This window comes from Pristiophorus japonicus, chromosome 10 (assembly GCF_044704955.1).
Source record: "Pristiophorus japonicus isolate sPriJap1 chromosome 10, sPriJap1.hap1, whole genome shotgun sequence".
Lineage (NCBI taxonomy): Eukaryota > Metazoa > Chordata > Chondrichthyes > Pristiophoridae > Pristiophorus > Pristiophorus japonicus.
In genome coordinates this window covers 167,752,293-167,776,328 of record NC_091986.1, presented here as the reverse complement: position 1 = coordinate 167,776,328, position 24,036 = coordinate 167,752,293, and the positions used below count along the sequence as shown (strand labels likewise).

Sequence of the window (24,036 nt, the reverse complement as noted above, 5' to 3'; positions counted from 1 at the left end):
GCTGAGCGGGAATGCAACATGTCGCACATTGCGACGCGCAGCATAATAGAAAGGACCATTGGCATCTTGAGGCAGCGTTTCCGATGCCTGGACCATTCCGGAGGCTACTTGCAATAATCCCCTGAGACTGTCGGTCAGTTCATTGTTGTGTGCTGCATGCTGCACAACTTAGCCATCATGAGGCAGCAGCAGCTGGTAGTAGAAGACCCACCTGAGGTGAGAGTGGTTGATAAGCAGGAAGATGCAGATGACGAGGAGAAGGACGAGGAAGCCGTGCAACTACCTGAACCCGGAACGCGACAGCGAAGGAGGGTGGGCTGTTGTAACCCTTTAACAATTGCTCGAGCCTAGCGCCAGCAGCTCATCTGTGAACGCTTTGCTGCCTGAAGGCTCAGTGGCAACTATTCCAAACGGACAATGTTTACTGTTTGAACCTGTTCTATGATGTTGTATTGTGTTAATGGAACAAATAACGTAAATGATTCAGTTATAATTTTAAATATATTTTATTCAAAAGTTTCACTTGTTTGTCCGAGAGGCGGGAGTGCGTGACGTTGGTGAGGCCTATAAAGGCCCAGGTGCGTGGAGAGGCGGGAGTGCGTGGTGTCGGAGCGGCCTATAAAGGCCCAGGTGCGTGGAGAGGCGGCGGGAGTGCGTGGTGTCGGAGCGGCCTATAAAGGCCCAGGTGCGTGGAGAGGCGGGAGTGCGTGGTGTCGGAGCGGCCTATAAAGGCCCAGGTGCGTGGAGAGGCGACGGCAGTCCGAGAGGCGGGAGTGCGTGGTGTCGGAGCAGCCTATAAAGGTCCAGGTGCGTGGAGAGGCGGGAGTGCGTGGTGTCGGAGCGGCCTATAAAGGCCCAGGTGCGTGGAGAGGCAGGCGGTGCAGCTGCAGCGGGGAGAGAAGGCAAAAAAGTATAAAGAAATCAAAAGGTGATGTCACAGCCAAGGGGGTAAGTGATAGGCTGGTGATTGGTGAGTAGCTTTTCTTTTTATTTTTTATATCAGTAAGTAACCTGTTAACATTGTTGTTGCCAATTTAAGGGTATCTAAGAGTTAAGTCATGGCAGGAGAGCTCGGTCACGTGATATGCTCCTCCTGTACCATGTGGGAACTCGGACACTTCCGGTGTCCCTGACGACTACGTGTGCGGGAAGTGTATCCGCCTCCAGCTCCTGACGGACCGCGTTGCGGAATTGGAGCTGAGGGTGGATTCACTCTGAAGCATCCACGATGCTGAGAATGACGTGAGTAGCACGTGTAGCGAGTTGGTCTTGCCGCAGGTGAACGGTCCACAGCCAGATAGGGAATGGAAGACCAACAGGAAGAGCAGTGCAAAGAAGGTAGTGCAGGGGTCCCCTGCGGTCATCCCCCTGCAAAACAGATACACTGCTTTGAGTACTGTTGAGGGGGATGACTCATCGGGGAGGGCAGCAGCAGCCAAGTTCATGGCACCGTGGCTGGCTCTGTTGCACAGGAGGGCAGGAAAAAGAGTGGGAGAGCAATAGTGATAGGGGATTCAATTGTAAGGGGAATAGATAGGCGTTTCTGTGGCCGCAACCGAGACTCCAGGATGGTATGTTGGCCTCCCTGGTGCAAGGGTCAAGGATGTCTCGGAGCGGGTGCAGGACATTCTAAAAAGGGAGTGAGAACAGCTAGTTGTCGTGGTGCACATTGGTACGAACGACATAGGTTTAAAAAAAGGAATGAGGTCCTACGAGACGAATTTAAGGAGCTAGGAGCTAAATTAAAATGTAGGACCTCAAAATTAGTAATCACGGGATTGCTACCAGTGCCACGTGCTAGTCAGAGTAGGAATCGCAGGATAGCGCAGATGAATACATGGCTTGAGCAGTGGTGCAGCAGGGGGAGGGATTCAAATTCCTAGGGCATTGGAACAGGTTCTGGGGGAGTTGGGACCAGTCCAAACCGGACGGTCTGCACCTGGGCAGGACCGGAACCAATGTCCGAGGGGGAGTGTTTGCTAGTGCTGTTGGGGAGGAGTTAAACTAATATGGCAAGGGGATGGGAACCATGGCAGGCGGTAATGTGGAAGGCCTACGGATTAGAGTGGAAGTGGCAGCTGATTCAGTCAATGGCCGCGGGGTCTGGGCGTGTTCCCATATTGTAGCAGCTACCTCCGACATTCTCTCCCTCATGTGCCCGGACAGTGATTCCCATTTCTCGTGAGTGTTATGTCTCCTGACAGTCCCGATACCTCATCACCCACCCCATTGATTGTGTCCAGGAGTGATCGCGTAAGCCCAATGCTCTCCGTACTCATTGCCATCATCTGAACCACATCTGTTAGATCCTGCACCTCAGGAGAGCACTGTTGAGCTCTCCTTCCCCTCCTCACCCTGGGTGTGGCTTGCTACATCCCACTAGGACCCGCAGCTTCAGACGGTGGGGCCCTGGGTGTGCCCTGCTGCACCCCACTGGAACCCGCAGCCTTAGACTGTGTGACACCATGGAATGTCCCAACACTCATACCACTCAGGAAAGGGGCTGGCACTTCAATTGGTGGCAGAAACCCCTCCAGAATGAATACAACAGTGGGGGCATCATCCTCCCCCTCCCTGTCATGTTTGTAACCTTCACATAACTGTAACCTTTAGGTAACAACACTGCACACTGTATATACCTGAGTAATGCACACCTTGACCACGGGGGGTGAACTTGTGGGAGACACTCCTCACCTGGTCATCCAGGTATATAAAGGGAGGTCCCACGCAGGGTCAGCACTTCTTGGTCGTGGGAATAAAGGTTCAGGTCACGTAGTGACCTTGTCTGCAGTACATGCCTCGTGTGATTCTATAGTACGGTGTAAGGACACTTAACTCCCCATGCCTTTCCTCCGCCCCCTCACCCCCATGCTCTTGATCTGGAAGGTGGGTTTGGAAAATGTTCTCGTCTTCAGGCTCGTCCACATCTGAATCTTCTGCGTCAGCTTCAGCCTCGTCAGGGTTGGCCTCAAGTTCTGAAAAATATAACCAAACAGACAAATGGTTAGCAGCAGAGGAGGGGGCAGGGTGGCATGAGTAGGCTCTCACACCGCAGGCAGCAGGCTCATTTGAAGGACCACGGTGAATGATAGCACATTGCATCAACCGAAGCATAGCTGGCGAAGACATCCCCATGAACCAAAACATGGCTAGCCCGCGCAGTACTTAACTTTTAGCAAAGCTAGAATGTGGAATTTGCAGCACTTGCCCTCTCCCTCGAGCGTGGGCCCAGCTTGTGCAGTGGTGGTTGCTTTTCTTTAGGCAGGACCCATCAAAGCAGCGACCCTGTCTTCCAATGGTGTCAGTGGGTACAGATTTGCCGGGCCTCCTCCTGTTCGAGTTCTCTCTTGTGTGCCACCTTCCTCTGCACAGATGAAAATATAACTTTTTAGTGAAGGTGCCTTTCTGCTGGGTGAGACATACAGATGGTTACATTTACAATTGCAGTTCCAGTGAATAAATGAAAATATTACTTGCACTAACTACTTGACCAAGGCCCTGCCACTTTTTGCACTGGCTTCCAGACCTCTGGGTGGTCACCATTGCACAGTAATCTTCTGCAAGTTGGTTCCAGCGATTTTTTCATTTGGTGAAACTTGTGTCCACTGCTGGTGTCCACTTTATGCCATCTGACCTCAATTTCAGTAACTAGTAGTGCCTCCACTTCATCTTGTGAGAAATTCTTGGTCGTTGAGCCGATTTTTTTTTCCACTGAGAATTACAATTCTTATACAGTTCTCACACAACTGGCTCTTTAAAAATGGCCGAATGCAGACTTGGAGGTGTACTGGACATGCGCGCGCCCATAGCAGTCACGTTTTTTTAAAAAAAAGCTCTTTTTTTTTCTCCCCCCCCCCCCCCCCCCGCGCGTGCATAGAAAGGGGGTGGGGTGATGGAGGCATCCTTTTTTCGGCGCAGGCATTAACTCCACTCACCAAAGCTGAAGGACAGGCTGCGTGGCGCCAATTTTAAAAGTTAGAACGGGGAAACTTTCAAGTTTTTTTGGAGTAATCGAGGCCAAAAAAACGGGCGTAACTCTTGAAGTACCTCAAAATGGCATTGGGGAAAATTGAGTCCGCTATATCTGAATGCACAAAGCATTTGTAACAAAATAGATGAATTATTGGCACAAATAGAGATATATGGGATTGATCTAGTATCTATTACTAAGATGTGGTTGCAGGGTGACCAAGGTTGTGAACTATATATTCCAGGGTACTTTACTTTTAGAAAAGATGGGCAAAATGGCTAAGGTGGTGGGGTAGCCCTGATAAAGGATTAGATAAAGGCAGTCGTGAGAATGGACTTTGTCTCAGAAAATCAGGATGTGGCATCAATACGTGTGGAGCTAAGAAATAACGAAAGGCAGAAAACACTAGTGGGAGTAGTTTATCGGCCCCCTAACAGTAATTATAGTGTTGGGACAGAGTATAAATCAGGAATTTACAGGAGCACATAACAAGGGTAATGCAAAAATCGTGGGATCTATAATCATCTTTTAGACTGGACAAACCAAAATTGTCAAAAGTAGCTTGGAGGACGAATTCATGGAATGCATTTGAAACAGTTTTCGAGAACAATATGTCAAAGAAGCAACTAGTGAACACTAGTTTAGATCTAGTATTATGTAGTGAGACAGGATTAATTATAATATAGTAAAAGATCCTCTCGGGAAGAGTGATCATAATATGATAGAATTTCATACTAAGTTTGAGAGTGATGTGCTTAAATCCAAAACTCGGGTCTTAAATTTAAACAAAGCCAATTACAGAGGTATGAGTGGCGAGTTGACTGAGGTAGATTCGAAAATTAAATTAAAAGATATAGCGGTGAAAAAGCAGTGGTAAACCTTTTAAAGGAATAATTCATAATTCTCAACAAATATACATTCCCTTGAACAAAAACTCCATCGGAAAAATGGTATAACCATGGCTAACTAGAGAAGTTACGGATAGTATTAGAATAAAATATGCTTACAATGCTGCCAAAATGAGTATTAAGCCCGAGGATTTGGGAGGGGGGGGGGGGGAGGGAGGTGGATTTTAAAAATCAGCAAAGGAGAACCAAAAAATTGATTAAAAAGGAGAAAATAGAATATGAGCATAAAATAGCAAGCAATATAAACAGATTGTAAGGGCTTTTTTTTTACAAGTATTTAAAAAGGAAGAGAGCGTAAGTAAACATTGGTCCCTTAGAGGCAGAGACAGAAGAAATTATAATGTAGAAGCAGGAAATGAATCATAGAAATTTACAGCACAGAAGGAGGCCATTTTGGTCCATTGGGTCCACGCCGGTCGATAAAGAGCTATCCAGCCGAATTCCACTTTCCAACTCTTCGTCCGTAGCCTTGTAGGTTACTGCACTTCAAGTGCACATCCAAGTACTTTTTAAATGTGGTAAGGGGTTTTGCCTCTACCACCCTTTCAGGCAGTGAGTTCTAGACCCCCCCATGACCCTCTGGGTGAAAAAAATTCTCCTCAAATCCCCTCCAAACCTCCTACCAATTACTTTAAATCTATGCCCCCTGGTTGTTGACCCCTCTGCCAAGGGAAATAAGTACATCCTATCCACTCTTATCTAGGCCCCCTCATAAATTTATACATCTCAATAAGGTCTCCCCTTAGCCGCTTCCTGTTGCAATGAAAAAAAAAGCTAGCCTATCCAATCTTTTCTCATAACTCAAATTTTCCAGTCCAGGCAACATCCTCGTAAATCTCCTCTGTACCCTCTGGTGCAATCATATCACATTTTTTTAATGTGATGACCAGAACTGCACGCTGTACTCCAGCTGTGGACTAACTAGTGTTCTATACAGTTCACGCATCACTGCTCTTGTATTCTATGCCTCGGCTAATGCCTTCTTAACCACCCCTACATTTCTGTGTCCTACCATTTAATGTGTATTCTCTTTCCTTGTTAGCCCTCCCAAATGCATTACCTCACACTTCTTCTCCGAATTGAATTCCATTTGCCACTATTCTGCCCACCTGACCAGTTCACTGATATCTTCCTGCAGTCTACAGCTTTCTTCTTCATTATCAATCACACAGTCAATTTTTTTAAATCATCTGCAAACTTCTTAATCATAACCCCTACATTCAAGTCGAAATCATTTGATATCTGTATCAAAAAAGTACAGGGGCAGGGAGGTGTTACTACAGTTGTACAGGGTCTTGGTGAGGCCACACCTGGAGTATTGTGTACAGTTTTGGTCGTCTAACTTGAGGAAGGACGTTCTTGCTATTGAGGCAGCGAAGGTTCACCAGACTGATTCCCGGGATGGCGGGACTGACCTATCAAGAAAGACTGGATCAACTGGGCTTGTATTCACTGGAGCTCAGAAGAATGAGAGGGGATCTCATAGAAACGTTTAAAATTCTGATGGGTTTAGACAGGTTAGATGCAGGAAGAATGTTCCCAATGTTGGGGAAGTCCAGAACCAGGGGTCATAGCCTAAGGATAAGGGGTAAGCCATTTAGGACTGAGATGAGGAGAAACTTCTTCACCCAGAGAGTGGTGAACCTGTAGAATTCTCTACCACAAAGTTGTTGAAGCCAATTCACTAAATATATTCAAAAAGGAGTTCGATGTTTTTGACTATTAGGGGGATCAAGGGGTATGGTGAGAAAGCAGGAATGGGGTACTAAAGTTGCATGTTCAGCCATGAACTCATTGAATGGCGGTGCAGGCTCGAAGGGCCGAATGGCCTACTCCTGCACCTATTTTCTATGTTTCTATATTCCACAAAAAGCAAGGGACGTAATACTGAGCCCTGCAGAACCACACTGGAAACAACCGTCCAGTCACGAAAACATCCATTAACCATTACCCTTTGCTTCCTGCCTCTGAACCAATTTTGGATCCAACTTGCCACTTTGCCTTGGATCCCATGGGTTTTTACTTTCATGACCAGTCTGCCATGTGGGACCTTATCAAAATCCTTGCTAAAATCCATATACACTATCAAACGCACTAACCTCATTGACCCTCCTTGTTACCACCTCAAAAAATACAATTGCTTTAGTCAGACATGACCTTCCCTTAACAAATCCATGCTGACTGTCTTTCCAAATGAAGATTTATCCTGTCCCTCAGGGCGGGCGGGGTGGGTGGTGTGTTTAACAGGCAGCTTCGGGGTTACCGTCCGGGCGCGGCAAATTCAGCAACGCCCGCAAACTTCCCTGGCGGTTTTACACTTTTGCTAATACTTACCATCTCTGATGCGCAGTGTCCTGATACTGCCCCAGATATGATATTCATCCCACCCCCTGCAGCATCAATAACGGCAGCTGCAGGAGGCTTTGACACCTCTTCTGGCCGCTTGGGGAGCGTTAATTAAAGACAGTGGTGGTCAGGTAGGGCAAAATTTGTTTATCTCCCCAATGTGGTGTTTTTTTGCTTTTTTTTGGACCCAGCGATTGCTCAACCCTGCATGAGTGCTTGGGGCTGCTATGGACGTAGCGCAGATACCATGGCCCAACATAGACATCAGGAAAACTCAGTCACCCCAGCATTGGCCCTTTCCTTTAAGCGAGGGAAGGAGCCTGCACAGACGGCAGCGCTGCACAGAACACTCCCTTTAGCGCCCTAAGGGAAGTGATGCCGCTTGATTTAGCACTCCACTTTCCTCTTGGAGCGTTAAAACCGAAGTTCCCGGCAGCTGCAAATCTTTTTCGCCTTTGCCCCAAACAGGGTGCTATGCAATTTCTACCCTTGTTCTCCTTACCTAAGGAAGGATATACTTGCTTTAAAGGGGATGCAACAAAGGTTCACTAGATTAATTCCTTGGAGGAGAGATTAAGTAGAATGGGCCTATATGCTCTGGAGTTTAGAGAGAGGTGATCTCATTGGAACATACAAAATCCTTAGAGGGCTTAATCGAGTAGATGCTGAGAGGCTGTTCCACTTGGCCAGAGTGTCTAGAACTGGGAGGTCATAATCTCGAGTTAAGGGACTGGCCATTTAGGACTGAGATGAGGAGAAACGTCTTCAATGGGTTGTGATTCTTTGGAATTCTCTACCCCAGAGGGAGGTGGATGCTCAAGTTGATGAGTATATTCAAGGCAGATTGCTAGATTTTTGGGCACTAAGGGGGAATCAAGGATAGGAATAGGAAAATGGAGTTGATGTGGAAGTTCAACCGTGATTTTTTTGAATAGCTGAGCAGACTCTGGCCGTATGGCCTACTCCTATTTCTTACGTTCTTTCACAAATAGATGCATTGGGCAGTACAGTCACAAGTATATAACGATGGATACAGGTACTACATTTATGGTGGTGTGTATGCTCAAAATAGTTAAAATAGCTCAAAATAACCAAGGAGGAGAAAATAATAGTAACTGATATCGAAGTGCTGGTGGATAGTGATGATCTAGTTCAGTTTCAGACATTAATACCAGAGTTATTTTCCGCAAGTGCCTTTCGGTATGGGAGGTGGCTATGTTTTTCAGCTGTGTTGCCTCTTTGGCACAAAACTAGTAAGTTTACTTAGTGGTTATCTCAGCCAGACTGGTTCCTGGCTTAAGAGGATTGCCTTATGAGGAGGTGTTGAGTAGACTAGGCCTATATTCCCTAGAGTTTAGAAGAAGAGAGGTGATCTAATTGAAACATGCAAAATTCTTGGGAGCTTTACAAGGTTAATACTGAGAAATTGTTTCCCCTGGCTGGGGAGTCTAGAACACGGGGGTCACAGTCTCAGAATAAGGGCTCGGCCATTTCGGATGAGGAGAAATTTCTTCACACAAAGACTTGTGAATCTTTAGACTTCTCTACCCCAGAAAGCTGTGAATGCTCAGTCGTTGAGTATATTCAGGACAGAGGTAGATACATTTTTGGGAACTAAAGAAATTAAGGGATATGGGAATTGTGCGGGAAGGTGGAGTTGAGGTAGAAGATCAGCCATAATATTGAATGGCGCGCAGCAGGCTCAAAAGGCCAAAATGGCCTACTCCAGCTCCTATTATGTTCTTGTGTTCATAGTTATAGGGCTCCTCAAGAAGCCAGAAAGATTTTGAGTTGGATCACCTGTGATATTGAAAATTAACCTACCTTTCTCTTTCATATACCAGCAGACCTCCTGTCTGGCATTTTCTGTTTTTATTTTTACTGACTACAGTAATTGTTTTGGAATGTGAAATTAGTTAGATTATACCTGTTGCATTCTTTTAGATTATTAGAAGAAACTAATCATCTAGTAATGCTATGGATATAATTTTATAGGTATCTAATATGAGTAACTAACAGAGACCCGCAAAATATTTGCAGTTAAATTAGTATTTTTATTGCGACAGTACTTGTTTAGATTGTTATCATCTTCGTCTAAAGAATCAACACTGATGTCCGCCCTCATTCTATCCCTATCCCCCTCTCTCCCCCTCTCTCCGCACCCCCCTCCGCCCCGCCCCTCTCTTCCCCTCCGCCCCGCCCCCCCCTTCTTCCCCTCCGCGTCTTCCCCCCCCCCCCCCCCCCCACTTCTGACCCCTCGCATTCCCTGGCACTGTAGCAATGAGTTTCAGGCAGGTGAAGACAGTTGATCCAGCTTGCCCACATCTGGACAGAATTTCCTGGTGCATTTCTAATAATTGTAAATTCCATTTGTTGACACGAACCTGAATAATTCCTTCTTGGAACCCATTTAAGATTCTTGTTGCATTACGCATGCTGGTATATTCACCATTTCTTTAGTTTAACTAAAAGTTACTTCGGCTTTTCCTATTTTTTGTTCTGTATTTAAAAATACCACGTTTTATTTGTCCTTCAGATTGGGAAGACGAATTGGTCAGCAGTCCAAGCATTCTTAGGCTCATCTACCAAGGGAGATTTCTACATGGAAACGTGACTCTAGGAGGTAAGAAATCTAATCTACTCTGTATAGCATTTGGGAAAGTTAAAGATTAATGAAGGTCACTTGGAATTGATGAAAATTGTGCAGTACTATAAATACAGGCCATCAGCATCAAGTTGTTCAGTCTTGCTCAAGTTAATGCAATAAAATTAGGTAATTATTTTAAATATTTTAATTTCATGCTTTCATTCATTAACTTTTCCTTTGTCATATTCTGAAGACTGTGACCATTTTTTTTCCTCATTCTCCCTGCAGCCTTCAATATGGTTGGATCTTCCTTCCTTCTCCCCTACTTCTGTGATCCAGTTCCATGGCACTGTGTTTCCAGCACATGTGCAATGGCTTCTCTCGCATTCCATCTCCGCTCCCTCCTATTTCTTGTACACATGCTACCTCACAAAAACATCACCTCCAACAATGGGATTTGTTTTAATGTGTTATGACACCTGGCTTTGCCTGCTACCTTCAAGTCAACAACTGTTGCTGTGCTGTCTGAATGCCTATCTGACATCATCATGCATCAGCTAGAACTTCCTCTTACAAAATATTGAGCAAGACTAAAGCCATCAAGATCAGTTCGCTTTAAAATTCTCCAATCAAGCCCCTGCTTCCATATCCCTCCCTAACTGTTCACCAAGACAACCTATTTCTACATCCACAGTATAGCATAGCTTCCTTTCTTCCTTTGTTACCGCATGCTTGATTTATTTTACACTCTCCTCACAGCCCTCCTGATCTCCACCCTACATAAACATGTACTCATCCAGAATACCTGTTTGCATCTTATCCCATATTACGTCTCAGCCACACAATTGCGCTGAAAAAAAAGTGCTGAATTACAGAAGTGAGATGAGAGTGACTACCTTTGATATCAAGGCAGCATTTGACGAGTGTGGAATCAAGGAGCCCAAGTAAAACTGAAGTCAATGGGAATCGAGGTGAAAACTTTCCACTGGCTGGAGACATACCGAGCACAAAGGAAGATGGTTGTAGTTGTTGGAGGCCAATCATCTCAGCCCGAGGACATTGCTGCAGGAATTCCTCAGGGCAGTGTCCCAGGCCCAACCATTTTCAGCTGCTTCATCAATGACTTCCCCTCCATCATAAGGTCAGAAGTGGGGATGTTCGCTGATGATTGCACAGTGCTCAGTTACATTTGCAACTCCTCAGATACTGAAGCAGTTTGTGCCCGCATGCAGCAAGGCCTGAATGGCATTCAGGCGTGGGTTGATAATTGGCAAGTAATATTCGAGCCACACATCTGCCTGGCAATGACCATCTCCAACATGAGAGTCTAACCAGCTCCCATTGACATTCAACAGGATTGCCATCATCTAATCTCCTACCATCCGCACCCTGGGGGGGGTCCATCAATGACCAGAAACTGGACCAGCTACACACATACTGTGGCTACAAGAGCAGGTCAGAGGCTGGATATTTTGTAGTGAATGACTCGCCTCCTGACTCCCCAAAGCCTTTCCACCATCTACAAGTCAGGAGTGTGATGGAATATTCTCCACTTGCCTGGATGAGTGCAGCTCCAACAACATCGAGAAGCTCAAGACCATCCAGGACAAAGCAGCCCTCTTAATTGGCACTGCTTCCATCGCCAGTGCACTGCAGCAACCCACCAAGGTTTTTCCAACAGCATCTTCCAAACCTGCAACCTCTACCACCTGGAAGGACAAGGGCAGAAGGCACATGGGAACACGACCAGCTGCAAGTTCCCCTCCAAGTCACGCACCATCCTGTCTTGGAAATATATCGCTGTTCCTTCATCATCGGGTCAAAATCTTGGAACTCCCTCTCTAACAACCTTGTGGGAGTACGTTCACCGCACAGAATGTAGCGGTTCAAGAAGGGGGATCACCACCACCTTCTCGAGGGCAATTCGGGATGGACAATAAATGCTGGCCTTGCCAGCGACGCCCACATCCCATGAATGAATACAAATAAATCATGCCTCTGTCCTCGCCATCCATCATCACTCGTGAATTGATTTCAAAATTCTCTTATTTGACACCAAATTTCTCTCTCATCTCACTTTACCCGATCTTCTCACCCTTCTCCTCCTTCATAGCTCGCATCCGCTGAGTCTAAACTGCTGTTCGTTCTTCCCATCCCTCCCATCTCCACCTCCAGCACTGCTGACAATTTAGGTATTACTGCCTTGACTCAGAAATTCTCCTGTTCTTTTGCCTTGCTTCATTTCTCCCCAACTTCAAAAGGCTCCTCAAAACCGACATTTTTAATCTTGCCTTTGCTCATCATTCTTAACTCTTTGCTTAATTCATGCTTAATTTTCCCCTTCTACTGTGAAGTGCATTGGGGCATTTTGCTAAGTTAAAGGTGCATTTTTCAAAAAATAATTGTCATTTATTACCTTCTCTCACGTTGTAGGTCAATATGTTCAGCCATGAACTCATTGAATGGCAGTGCAGGCTCGAAGGGCCGAATGGCCTACTCCTGCACCTATTTTCTATGTTTCTAATAAATGTGAGAAAGACCAATGGGACATATGGGCAGGGTGGGGATACAAGTTACACAAATGCATGTAGCAAACGAAATAAAACAAGTGAGTTAGAAGCACACATTCAGCTTATGATGTAGTAGCTATTAGAGACCTGGCTACAAGCTGTGCTAGATTGGGAATTGGGAAAGGAGGAGCAGTAACAATACACAATTACAGCAGTAGAAAGAAGGGATTTCAGCATGGGTGATCAGACAATCAAAACACTGGATAAAATTGAGGGATAGCAAAGGATGCAAGACTCTTGTCGGAGTCGTGTAGGAGACAGAGGCTGAAGCGACAGGTAATTACAGGTACATTAGGCCTGGGGTTCTGAGGGATGCTATGCTCTACTGGCCTCAGCATTGAGTGGAGATAATGGGGCCACGTCCCGGCTATTCCCTCACTCCAGTTTCATTACACTGGCAAAATGTAACCTCATGATACGAAATGATCTGGATTTAAAACTCACCTGCAGAAAGTATAGGAGTGTGAGAGAGAAGAAAATGTGTGAAGCACCAGTTGGAAATAAAATTTTATTTATAGTACCTCCCTTATCCGGCACCCTTGGGACCTGGCCTGTGCCGAATAAGGGATTTTACCGGATGAGGGGAGGTCAGCGCGCGGGGGGCGGGAAAGGAAAAAGGAGAATAAAAAGGGGGGGTGGGTGGAGAAAGAGAGGAGGTTAGCGCCCCGGGCAGGTCCGAAGTGTCGGCGGGCCGGGTATCAGCACAGCCTTGGCGTGGGCTGGGTGGAGGTTGCTCGCGTTCTGCGCATGCGCCCCCGGCCGCTGGAGTCATGCCGGATGAGGGGTGGTGCCGGATAAGGGAGGCCCAACCTGTATACTGGTAGGAAATTCTTCCAGGGATTGTAAGAGCAATAGGGTTATCAAAGAAGAAATCTTAAAGCTGCACCCTGGATTGGAGCTGCGGATGAACTTTTTAAAAAAAAAAAAAAAATAGTTCAGGTATTAAATGATTACATGCTTGAAAGCAGTTGCTAGAAAAGACGCCACCCAAAAAATATGATCATTGAAAATGCTGGAAATATTTCAGATCAGACAGCATTTATAGAGAGGAAGATAAGGTTAATATTTCAGGTCTCGTGATCCTTCAGCAGAACCAGATGAATAGTGTATAATGAGGAATAGGAAAAGGGGATGGGCAAACAAAAATAATGGTCTGTAATTGGGTGGAGGACAGGACATAATTAAATGACAAGTGATAATGGTGCAACACAAGGAGTGTATTCGAGAAAGAAAAGCTATATCCGCGATCCACAGGATGTCTGAATGGTTAGAGCAAAATAAAACCGGGAAAGGGAAGTATGGAAAATCTGGAAAAAGCTCAAGTGGCCCGAATGTGGTGGAAGAAAAAAAGCATGTAGACACCAAGGGTTCAGATCACCCTGTCGTACCGATTGAGGGATTCCCATCCCAAGCAGCAACATACAAACTCTCCCCATTACCAGCACCTGCTGTCTGAGAGGAAATGCAAGATGTGGTTAAGGCCTGAAGTTGTTGCGGCCAAGAGGCTGTAAAATACGTAGCAGAAAGATGAGGCACTGTTCTTCATACTTGTGATGAGATTCATTGGAATAATGGAGGCCAAGGACAGAGATGTCTGAGTGAAATGAAAAATTAAAATGGCAAGGGACTGGAAGCACAGGGTTACGCTTGCAGATGGAAGGGAGGTGTTCCAACAACAATAAAAATATAAACCAATCATCCAATGTGCGATCTGTAGTTAAGGTCTGAAGTCGCTAATTTATTCCCACCCCGCTTCCTGTTAAAAAAAAAAAAAAAAAAAAAAAATTCCTTTCCCTTCTAGTTTCTCCATCTCCCATTACATCTACTTTGACACCTTCCACATCAGTGATTCTGAATGTCGTCAGCCGTGGATTCCCCTCCACCTTGGAGACAGGCACCTCGACCGTGTCCGTCCTATTTTCTGCACCTCTGCCTTCTCCTCCTCTTTCCAGAATCATGCTTGCATCCTCCTTTTCCTGACCTTCCACCCCACCAGCCTCCGTATTGGACAGATCGTCTTTCGCCATTTCCGTCAGCTCCAATGCGATCCCATCACCAAACGCACCTTCCCTTTTCAGCATTCTGAAGGCATCAGCCATGGCACTTTTGCCTGTGAGTCCGAAAGTAGTGGGTTCAAATCCCACTCCAGGGACATGAGCACAAAATCTAGGTTGACACTTGAGTACTGCACTGTTAGAGGTACAGTCTTTCAGATGTTAAACCGAGGCCCCTCTTGGGTGGGTGTAAAAGATCCTATGGACCTATTTTGTAGAAGAGCAGGGAGTTCTCCAAGTGTCCTTCAACCAACATCATTAAAACAGATTATCTGGTCGTTAACTCATTGCTGTTTGTGGGATCTTGTGTGCAAATTGGCTGCCACATTTCCTATATTACAGCAGTGAATGCACTTCAAAAGCACTTAATTGGCTGTAAAGTACTTTGGAACATCCTGAGGTCATGAAAGGTGCTATATAAATGCAAGTTCTCTTCCCTTTGTGACACCACAGTCCACTCCTCTATCGGCCCTAATACCTGCTCGCCATCCCCAGCACCTTCCCATACAAGTGCAGGATATGCGACACCTACCCTTTCATCTCATTCCCATATCTTTCACCTCCTCCCATACTACGGTCCAAGACCCCAAAAACACTTTACGGTTGAGACAGTGATTTACTTATACTTGCATACTGTATTCAATCCTAAAGAATATTACATAGGATATACAGCACAAAACCAAGCCTTTAGGCCTAACCAGACCATGCCAGGGTTTATGCTCCACTCTAGCCTCCTCCCGCCTTTCCTCAGCTAACTATCAGCATAACCCTCTATCCCCTTCTCCCTCATATGCTTATCTAGCCTCTCCTTGAATGCATCTATACTATTTGCTTCAACCACTCTCTGTGGTGGTGAGTTCCACATTCTTACGGGGTGAAGATGTTTCTTCTGAATTTCCTATTTGATTTCTTGGTGACTATCTTAGTTTAGTTTAATTGAGTTTACTCTTCCCCAAACTGGAAATGCTCTCTCTACTCTATCAAAACCTTTCATAATTTCAAAGACCTTGGGTCACCCCTCACTTGTCTTTTCAAGAGAAAAGAGACCCAGGCTGTTCATCCTTTCCTGATAGGTATACCCTCGCATTTCTGCTATCATCCTTGTAAACAAAATTTTGCACCCTCTCCAGTGCCTCAATCTCCTTTTTATAATATGGCGACCAGAATTGTATGCAGTAATCCAAGTGTGGTCTAACCAAGGCTCGATACAAGCTTAACATAACTTCTCTACTTTTCAATTCTATCCCTCTAGAAATAAACCCATCTGCTTGGTTTGCTTTATTTTTGCTTTTTTAATATAATGTATTCGCTACTCACATCAAGGTCGTCCCTACATCAGGGAGACCAAATGCAAAGTCGCAAGTGACTAGCAGCTCGGAGTCACAAAGCGATCGATCACCGAATCTGTGTTTAGTCTTCCTAGCATGAAGTTCTACAACCCAAGTACTTAAGACCAATAAATGCTCAGGGATGAACAGTATGTACCTGAGGGTGTTAAGTAACATTAGGGGCAAAATACACAAAATATAAATATGGAGGTTAAAGAACAATGTGATCCTGTTGATCATTTGCTTATGATTGGCCAAATAAAGTTGCTTTTAACATTATTTGGATGTAACAGGAAGCTATACCAGTCCTAAATTGGAAGCAGTTGCAAACTTGCTTGTCAGAAATGTTTATTTTCCAGACTTCACCTGCCTTGTAAACTACAGCTTTGACTTTAACTGTGCTTTATAAAAATTCTGATTAGGTTTATAAAAAAAACACGCAATCTTCAAATTAGTGGCTCAATTGCTTGATTCCATCCAGACTGGAATGTATAACTGCTTTTGGAGGTATATCAAATGCATTCATGCCAGCAAAGGTATAACAAACTGTATGTGGCTGAGTTGTTATGATCCATTAATGATTTTAATGATGGTTTGTATTTATACAGGCCAAGTCTATACACGGTAAATACATATATATGTATATAGATAATATATATATATATATATTATATATTTTTTATCTGTTTCCATGATTGGCTTATGGGGTGGAGGAGGGGTACTGAGAGGATTTTGAGAAGTATATTTTCAGAAACAAATTTAAAAGCTCTTCTGAATGTACGTAGCATTCGTAATACACTGGATGAGTTGCCGGCACAAATAGATACAAATGGGTATGATCTGATGGCCATTACAGAGATGTGGTTGCAAGGTGACCAGGACTGGGAACTAAATATTCAGGGGTATTTGACAATTCGGACGGTCAGACAGAAAGGAAAAGGAGGTGCGGTAGCACAGTTAATAAAGGATGGGATAAGTGCATTAGTAAGAAACGATATTAGCTCAGAGGATCAAGATGTTGAATCAGTTTAGGTGGAGATAAGGAATAATAAGGGGAAAAAGTCACTGGTGGGTGTAGTCTATAGGCCCCTAACAGTAGTTACACTGTTGGACGGAGTACAAATCAAGAAATAATGGAGGCTTGTAATAAAGGAACGTCAATAATCATAGGCGATTTTAACCTTCATATTGATTGGACAAAGCAAATTGACCAGGGCAGCCTTGAGGAAGAGCTCATAGTGTATCCGGGATAGTTTCCTTGAACAGTACGTTGTGGAACAAACCAGGGAGCAGGCAATCTTCGATCTGGTACTGTGTAATGAGACAGGATTAATAAGTAATTAATTAGTAAAGGATCCTCTAGGAATGAGTGACCATAACATTGTTGAATTTCAAATTCAGTTGGAGGGTCAGAAAGTTGGTTCTCAAACCAGGGTCCTGAGCTTAAATAAAGGAGACTACAAAGGTATGAGGGCAGAGTTGGCTAAGTGGACTGGGAAAATAGATTAAAGTATGGGACGGTTGATGAGCAGTAGCAGACATATAAGGATATATTTCATAACTTGCAACATAAATATATCCCAATGAAAAGGAAAGACTGTAAGAGAAGGGATAACCATCCGTGGCTAACTAAGGAAATAAGGGAGGGTATCAAATTGCATACAATGTGGCCAAGACTAGTGGGAGGCCAGAGGATTAGGAAACTTTTAAAAGCCAGCAAAGAACGACTTAAAAAAATGATAGAGGGAAGATAGATTATGAGAGTAAACTAGCACGAAATATAAAAACAGATAGTAAGAGTTTCTATAGGTACATAAAAAGGAAAAGAGTGGCTAAAGTAAATGTTAGTCCCCCAGAGGATGAGACTGGGGAATTAATAATAGAGAACAGGGAAATGGTAGAGACGCTGAAAAAATATATTGTATCGGTCTTCATGGTAGAAAACACTAAAAACATCCCAATAGTGAATAATCAAGGGACTACAGTAGGGGGAGGAACTTTAATACAATCACTATCACTAATGAAGTAGTACTCGGTAAAATAATGGGACTAAAGGCGGACAAGTCCCCTGGACCTGATGGCTTGCATCCTAGGGTCTTAAAAGAGGTGGCAGCAGAGATAGTGGATGCATTGCTTGTAATCTACCAAAATTCCATGGATTCTGGGACGGTCCCAGCGGATTGGAAAACCACAAATGTAACAGTCCTATTTAAAAAAAGGTAGCGGACAAAAAGCAGTAAACTATAGACCAGTTAGCCTAACATCTGTCGTTGGGGAAAATGCTCGAGTCCATTATTAAGGAAGCAGTAGCAGGACATTTGGAAAAGCATAATTCAATCAAGCAGAGCCAGCATGGTTTTATGAAAGGGAAATTACGTTTGAAAAATTTGCTGGAGCTCTTTGAGGATGTAACGAGCAGGGTGGATAAGGGGGAACCAGTGGATGTGGTATATTTGGATTTCCAGAAGGCATTCGATAAGGTGCCACATAGAAGGTTACTGAAAACGATAAAAGCTCATGGGGTTGGGGGTAATGGATAGAGGATTGGCTAACTAACAGAAAACAGTCAGGATAAATGGGTCATTTTCTGGTTGGCAAACAGTGACTGTGGAGTGCTGCAGGGATCGGTGCTGGGTCCTCAACTATTTACAATCTATTATTAATGACTTGGATGAAGGGACCGAGTGTAATGTAGCCAAGTTTACGCAAGATACAAAGATGGGTGGGAAAACAAATTGTGAGGAGGACACACAAAATCTGCAAAGGGATATAGACAGGCTAAGTGAGTCGGCAAACATCTGGCAGATGGAGTATAATGTGGGAAATGTGAGGTGATCCACTTGGGCAGAAAAAATAGAAAAGCAAATGACAATGTAAATGTAGAAAAATTGCAAAGTGTTGCAGTACAGAGGGACCTGGGGGTCCTTGTGCATGAAGCACAAAAAGTTGGTATGCAAGTACAGCAAGTAATCAGGAAGGCAAATGGAATGTTGGCCTTTATTGCAAGGGGGATAGAGTATAAAAGCAGAGCAGTCCTGCTACAACTGTACAGGGTACTGGTAAGGCCACACCTAAAAGTACTGCATACAGTTTTGGTCTCTGTATTTCAAGAAGGATATACTTGCATTAGAGGCTATTCAGAGAAGGTTCACTAGGTTGATTCCGGAGATCATATTGCTCCGGTTGGGGTGGAGTGTAAAATGTTTGTGTAAGGGGTGCCGCAGTTGTATTGGGCTGGGTACTCTTTACCTTTCCGCCATTGTTCATTGTTCATAGGTTAAGATGCATGTTGTAAGGCTGTCTCGGTCTTTTCGCTTCGTTGCTTTAAACGTCAAATTACACGCGCACACACAGTTGTAGCAAAGGCTGGATCGGGTCTTTTATTCAGACATTCATATGAGCCACAAAACACAAGCCAAACTCTCTGCTTGCAAAGGCAGCTCTCCAAAAAGTGACACACCTTTCAAGATTCCAGTGTCACTGGTGTCCGTGTGTGTGTGAGTGACAAAAGCCAGTTCCATGCCTTATACGTAAAAAGCCTTTGTCTAAATGCAAAGAAATAAGAGTTCAATCACAGCCAACTGCTTTCTGAATCGTTTAACATACAGATGATGTCATCAAATGATTTTTTTTCCCCCTAGTAACAAGGCACACTCAAATAGTCAGTCATGAATTACTATACACAGGTGATTGGCATGCATAGATAGTATCGATGATACATACAAACAATTAACATACAGATGACCAGCACTCATTTCAATGACTAAAATATCATCGAGCAGCCTGTTTTAATCCAATCTTGAATCTTCCAACTTTTAGCCTTTTCGATCTCCAGACTGCGCCGAAGCAAAGAGTTCAGAAATACAGGCTTGCATTCCCACAATGCAGAGCGGATGTTTCCACTGATAGGGGAGACTAGAACTAGGGGGCATAATCTTAGTTTTAAATGGGCGGCCCTTTATTCTGAGATGAGGAGGAATTTCTTCTCGTAGGGTTGTAAATCTGTGGAATTCGCTGCCTCAGAGAGCTGTGGAAGCTGGGACATTGAATATAAGACAGAGATAGACATTCTCTCAAGCGATAAGGGATTATGGGGAGCGGGCAGGGAGGTGGACCTGAGTCCAAGATCGGATCAGCCATGATCGTATTGAATGGCGGAGCAGGCTCAAGGGGCCAGGTGGCCTCCTCCTGCTCCTGTTTCTTATGTTCTGTGTTTTAAAATGCACAATTTATTTGGCTTTGTTTTCTTGAAATTGCTCTGCTTTCTGGAAATGTATTTAATGTAATATGGAGTTACTGACTTTGTCTTTTTTGTACATATAATTAGTCCTGTAATTGTGTCTCGGCATTATTCAGAAAATCTATCTTGCGCACCCGCCCCCCCCCCCCCCCCCCCAATTTTTTTTTTATAACTGGTTCAGTCTGGTGTGCTTCGCATTTTCCCATCAGTCCATTTTATTGCAGAACTACTGCCACACTTTAAAAATTACCAATGTCTTCATTGGGATTTCAGTTTTCGTCTGCTCATAACTGAATTTCAATCAGTTTAGGGGACACCTTCCGGATTGTCAACCAAAGAACAGCATGAACTGCAAATATCCACTGGTTAGAAGACGCTCTCACTGCCGATAAAAGGGAGAGGAAGCAGAAGAATTGTCCTGCACCTGTACAGGCTAATGGAATTGCTTCAATTCTTTTTAATTTGCCCCTTTTTCTCTCTCACATGCTCTCTCTTCCACTCACTGTGCTTGCTCACAGTCATTCATTCCTTCACTGACACAGTATTGCTGGAAAGCCTGGAATTTTACCAGGGTGCCACATTGTGTTGGTGCTGCTAACCTACTGTATGATGGATTTGCAGGACATGGATTAACATCTGTACTTTCCTGCCATGGAGTCCCTGATCTCAAATGTGCCTTTATGGAAGCAGCAATAGGAGATTTTAACTTTATCAGTGAAAAAAGCCAAAAAAATCATATTTTACCATACGTTAGGATATTTCCCAGTAATATAACAAGAGGGTCCAAAAAAGAATTGAAATTAAAATCCCTTAAGAATGAAAACTGGATTGAAACTGGGAAGGAACTAAAATAGTTAATGAATAAATACTTGAAAGTATTCACTAGAAAAGATACTAACAGCATGCCAAATCAGTAAGGTATAAATGTGAAGCCATCATACTGAAGTTGTATAGTCTTTAGTCTGGCCTAACGTTTAATACAAGTTGAGTGTCCAAAATCCAGAGTTCCGAAATTCAGAATGTTCCAGAATCCGGACACCGGGCCAATCTGTGGCGGGGTAGTCCGGAAAATGTTCCGAAATCCAGGCTCCCCCGTCTTGGTGGCCTGACCTTGCCCCGGCCCTCGGTGACGCAATCTCTTTCTCTCTCTTCTCCCCCCCCCCCCCCCCCCCTCCTTACCTCGGCAGTCTGACTTCACCTCTCCTCCCTCCTTCCCCACCCCACAATCTCGGCGGCCCAACCTCTCTTTTCCCCTCTTTTCCCCCCCCCCCCCCCCCCCCCATTTATATCTCGGCGGCCCAACCTCTTCCCCTCTTCCCCCCCCATCCCCCAACGACCTCGGCGGTCCGACCACCCTGCCTCGGCCCAGGCAAAGACATTCCAGAATGGCCTCAGTCCCGAGGTTTCCGGATTTCGGACGTCACACTACTGTGTTCAGTTCTGAATGATGCACAAAAGAAACTGTCGTGTATGGAGAGAGTCAGACTGAGCTCAAAGTAAAGTGTGACCGTAGTCTTTTATTGCAGGTCTCCAGAGTGCCCCTCCAACTTGTGAAGCCTCCTTCGATACCTGTGCTCCCAAGGGATTATGGGATCCCTTGGGACTCCAGGGGATGAGCCCTCTGGTGGCTGTACAGAGTAAATACAAGTCCACATATATAACAGAAATATCCAAGTTTGAAAAGATACAAAGGAAACCCACAAGGCCTGAAATCAGAGGATTGAATTATGAAGGAAAGTTGGAAAAATAGACTCTGGAATGCGATTACAGCTGCATCCATCTCGGCAAATAGTCCATCATTTTCTGACTTGAGTCTTGCAGATGGTGAAGAGACTATGAGGAGTCGGGAGGTGAGCCACTTGTCACAGCTTATGGCTGGTATACTTCAGCTTCTGGTCAAAGATAACACCCATGATAATGATGGGGACCTCAGCGATGGTGGTGCCATTGAAGGTCACGGGAAGGTAGCTGGGTTTCTCTTGTTTGAGATAGTAATTAACCTATTTATGTGGTACGAATGCAACTTGTCAGCCGAAGTCTGGATGTTATCAAAGCATGAATTAGTTACTGTGCTGGGTAGTGGGATGAGATGAACAATGTTATGGAGGTGGAAGAAGGCAATCTTGGTGTGTAATAAAAATTCCTGAAAATACTTGCGTTTGTGTTTGAAAAGTTTGATTCTCTTTTTATCTTTTTTTTTAAACCAGTTGTAGGTTTGAAGGAGATTGAGGTGAATACCTGATTTGAGACAGTGTGTTCGATTATCCTATGTTTTTTTTTCCTTACAGCGTTAAAGCTTCCTCTTGGTAAAACTACTGTGATGCATTTGGTTGCAAGAGAGACATTGCCGGAGCCAAATTCCCAGGGTAAGTAGTTATTAAGCTGCACTTTCCTTTGTTTTTTTTAAGGGAACAGTTCATAATTTACTACGTTTATTTTTATATGTATTTATATAGGGAGATAGATGTATAGCGAAGATATATCGGCCCTATCTGCCCTCTCGGGTGGACACATGATCCCATGGCACTTTTTAAAGAAGAGCAGGGAGTTGTCCTGGGGTCCTGGCCAACATTTATCCCTCAACCAACACCACAAAACAAATCATCTTGTTGTTTAATTCAGTGCTATTTTTTGTGACCATGCTACCTTACAGTGCACAAATGGCTGCTATATTTCATTACTGACACTTAAAAGCAAAGTATAGTGTTTTTTGCTGAAAGTGCTTACTACCTAAAATTCTATATATAAAATAAGACTCATCATTATTTTAGTTGACATTTCATAGCAATAGTCGTGACTGTTACCGGATATTGACATCCACAAGATGTCTACATATTGACGTTCTGCGTTGCAGAGCAGTAAGGCATGGATTCAAACCCATGATTTTCCAAATAGTTTTAGCTCAACTGTGGTTTGGTGGGAAGATGCCAAGTGGAAGCCAGGCACATCAACATGGTGAGGAGTGGCATGAATTTGAAATGGAGAAATCAAAGAGTCTGCCACACAAAGCTGTTTCCAGCCTGTTCTCAAAAAAAGGCCCAAGGATTGTTTACCTGTCTTTATCCAGTGGGGACTGTGTAGAAGTGAAAGCCTTTGAAGGGAAAAATCTGGGGAGAAGGCGGCGTTTTCATGATTTTTGTTTCTCACCAAAGCTTTTGTTTAATGTCTAGGTCAAAGGAACCGTGAAAAGACTGGAGAGAGCAATTGTTGTGTGATTCTGTAAATACTTCCACTTATTTCTGCTAACCGTGATGTAATATAGTCCTTGTCTTTCATGCTGCTGGTATAGAAGAGAAGTAACGTTGCTTCAAGGACCCTTTTTAAAAACAAACCTGATTGTCCATGAAAATATTAAAAACTGGAGCATTACTGTTTGATTTGTTTTAAAGCTGTTCTCTGATGTAGTGTTCATTTGTGTTTTCTCCATTATTTTCTATGGCATGTATGCCTTCTACAGTTTCTGTATTTATTTCTATATACAGACAGGCAAAAGTAAACTGAAGAATTTTTACACCACTGAACCCATTCTGTTATCACCGTGCTTTGTGGAGTTGAAAAGTGTATATCAATGCTTTTTTTAAAATTAGATTTTTTTTTAACCCAAACACTTCCTGGAGGAAATTTGCACTGCTGATCGTAGTGTCAATGTTGCCTTGTTAACCAGATGATGAAGCCAGATTTACTAAAAGATTAAATTACATTAAAGACTTGGCAGATAATTGTGAAATGATTTTTGTTCATCAAACCTTCAACAATCTCTTGCAAATTCCATTGCCATTAAAGTATGAGTATGTCTACTGTTGAGAATAAGATTTTAAAAAGTGGATGGGCCTATATTTTAATGAGGTTGTAGGTTTAATTTCAAAGATTCTTTCTTTCTCTCTTTATGCACTGCAATAATGTGGCATTACCTACATCAGCTTAATTTGTTGCATCAAGTGAATCCTGCAGCATACACCAGTGCGTTGAGTGCATTTTGTAGCCTTAATGAGAGAGGAGGGAAGCTTTGTTGAAGCTTTTCTCTTTCTTACTG

General features: G+C 44.0%; 1 protein-coding gene across 4 annotated transcripts in view; it reads left to right on the top strand.

Annotated features, from left to right (window-relative positions):
• Window positions 1-23,391, top strand: part of ubl3a (ubiquitin-like 3a) — a 179,730-nt gene extending 156,339 nt beyond the window's left edge. For all 4 annotated transcript variants that reach the window (XM_070892308.1, XM_070892311.1, XM_070892310.1 and 1 more), the window contains 3 exons: window positions 9,761-9,847; window positions 22,292-22,369; window positions 23,174-23,391. In XM_070892308.1, coding sequence (XP_070748409.1) covers window positions 9,761-9,847; window positions 22,292-22,369; window positions 23,174-23,226 — 218 coding nt within the window. In that variant the 3' untranslated portion in view covers window positions 23,227-23,391. The remainder of the gene's footprint in view (window positions 1-9,760; window positions 9,848-22,291; window positions 22,370-23,173) is intronic.
• The last annotated feature ends 645 nt before the right edge of the window (window positions 23,392-24,036 follow it).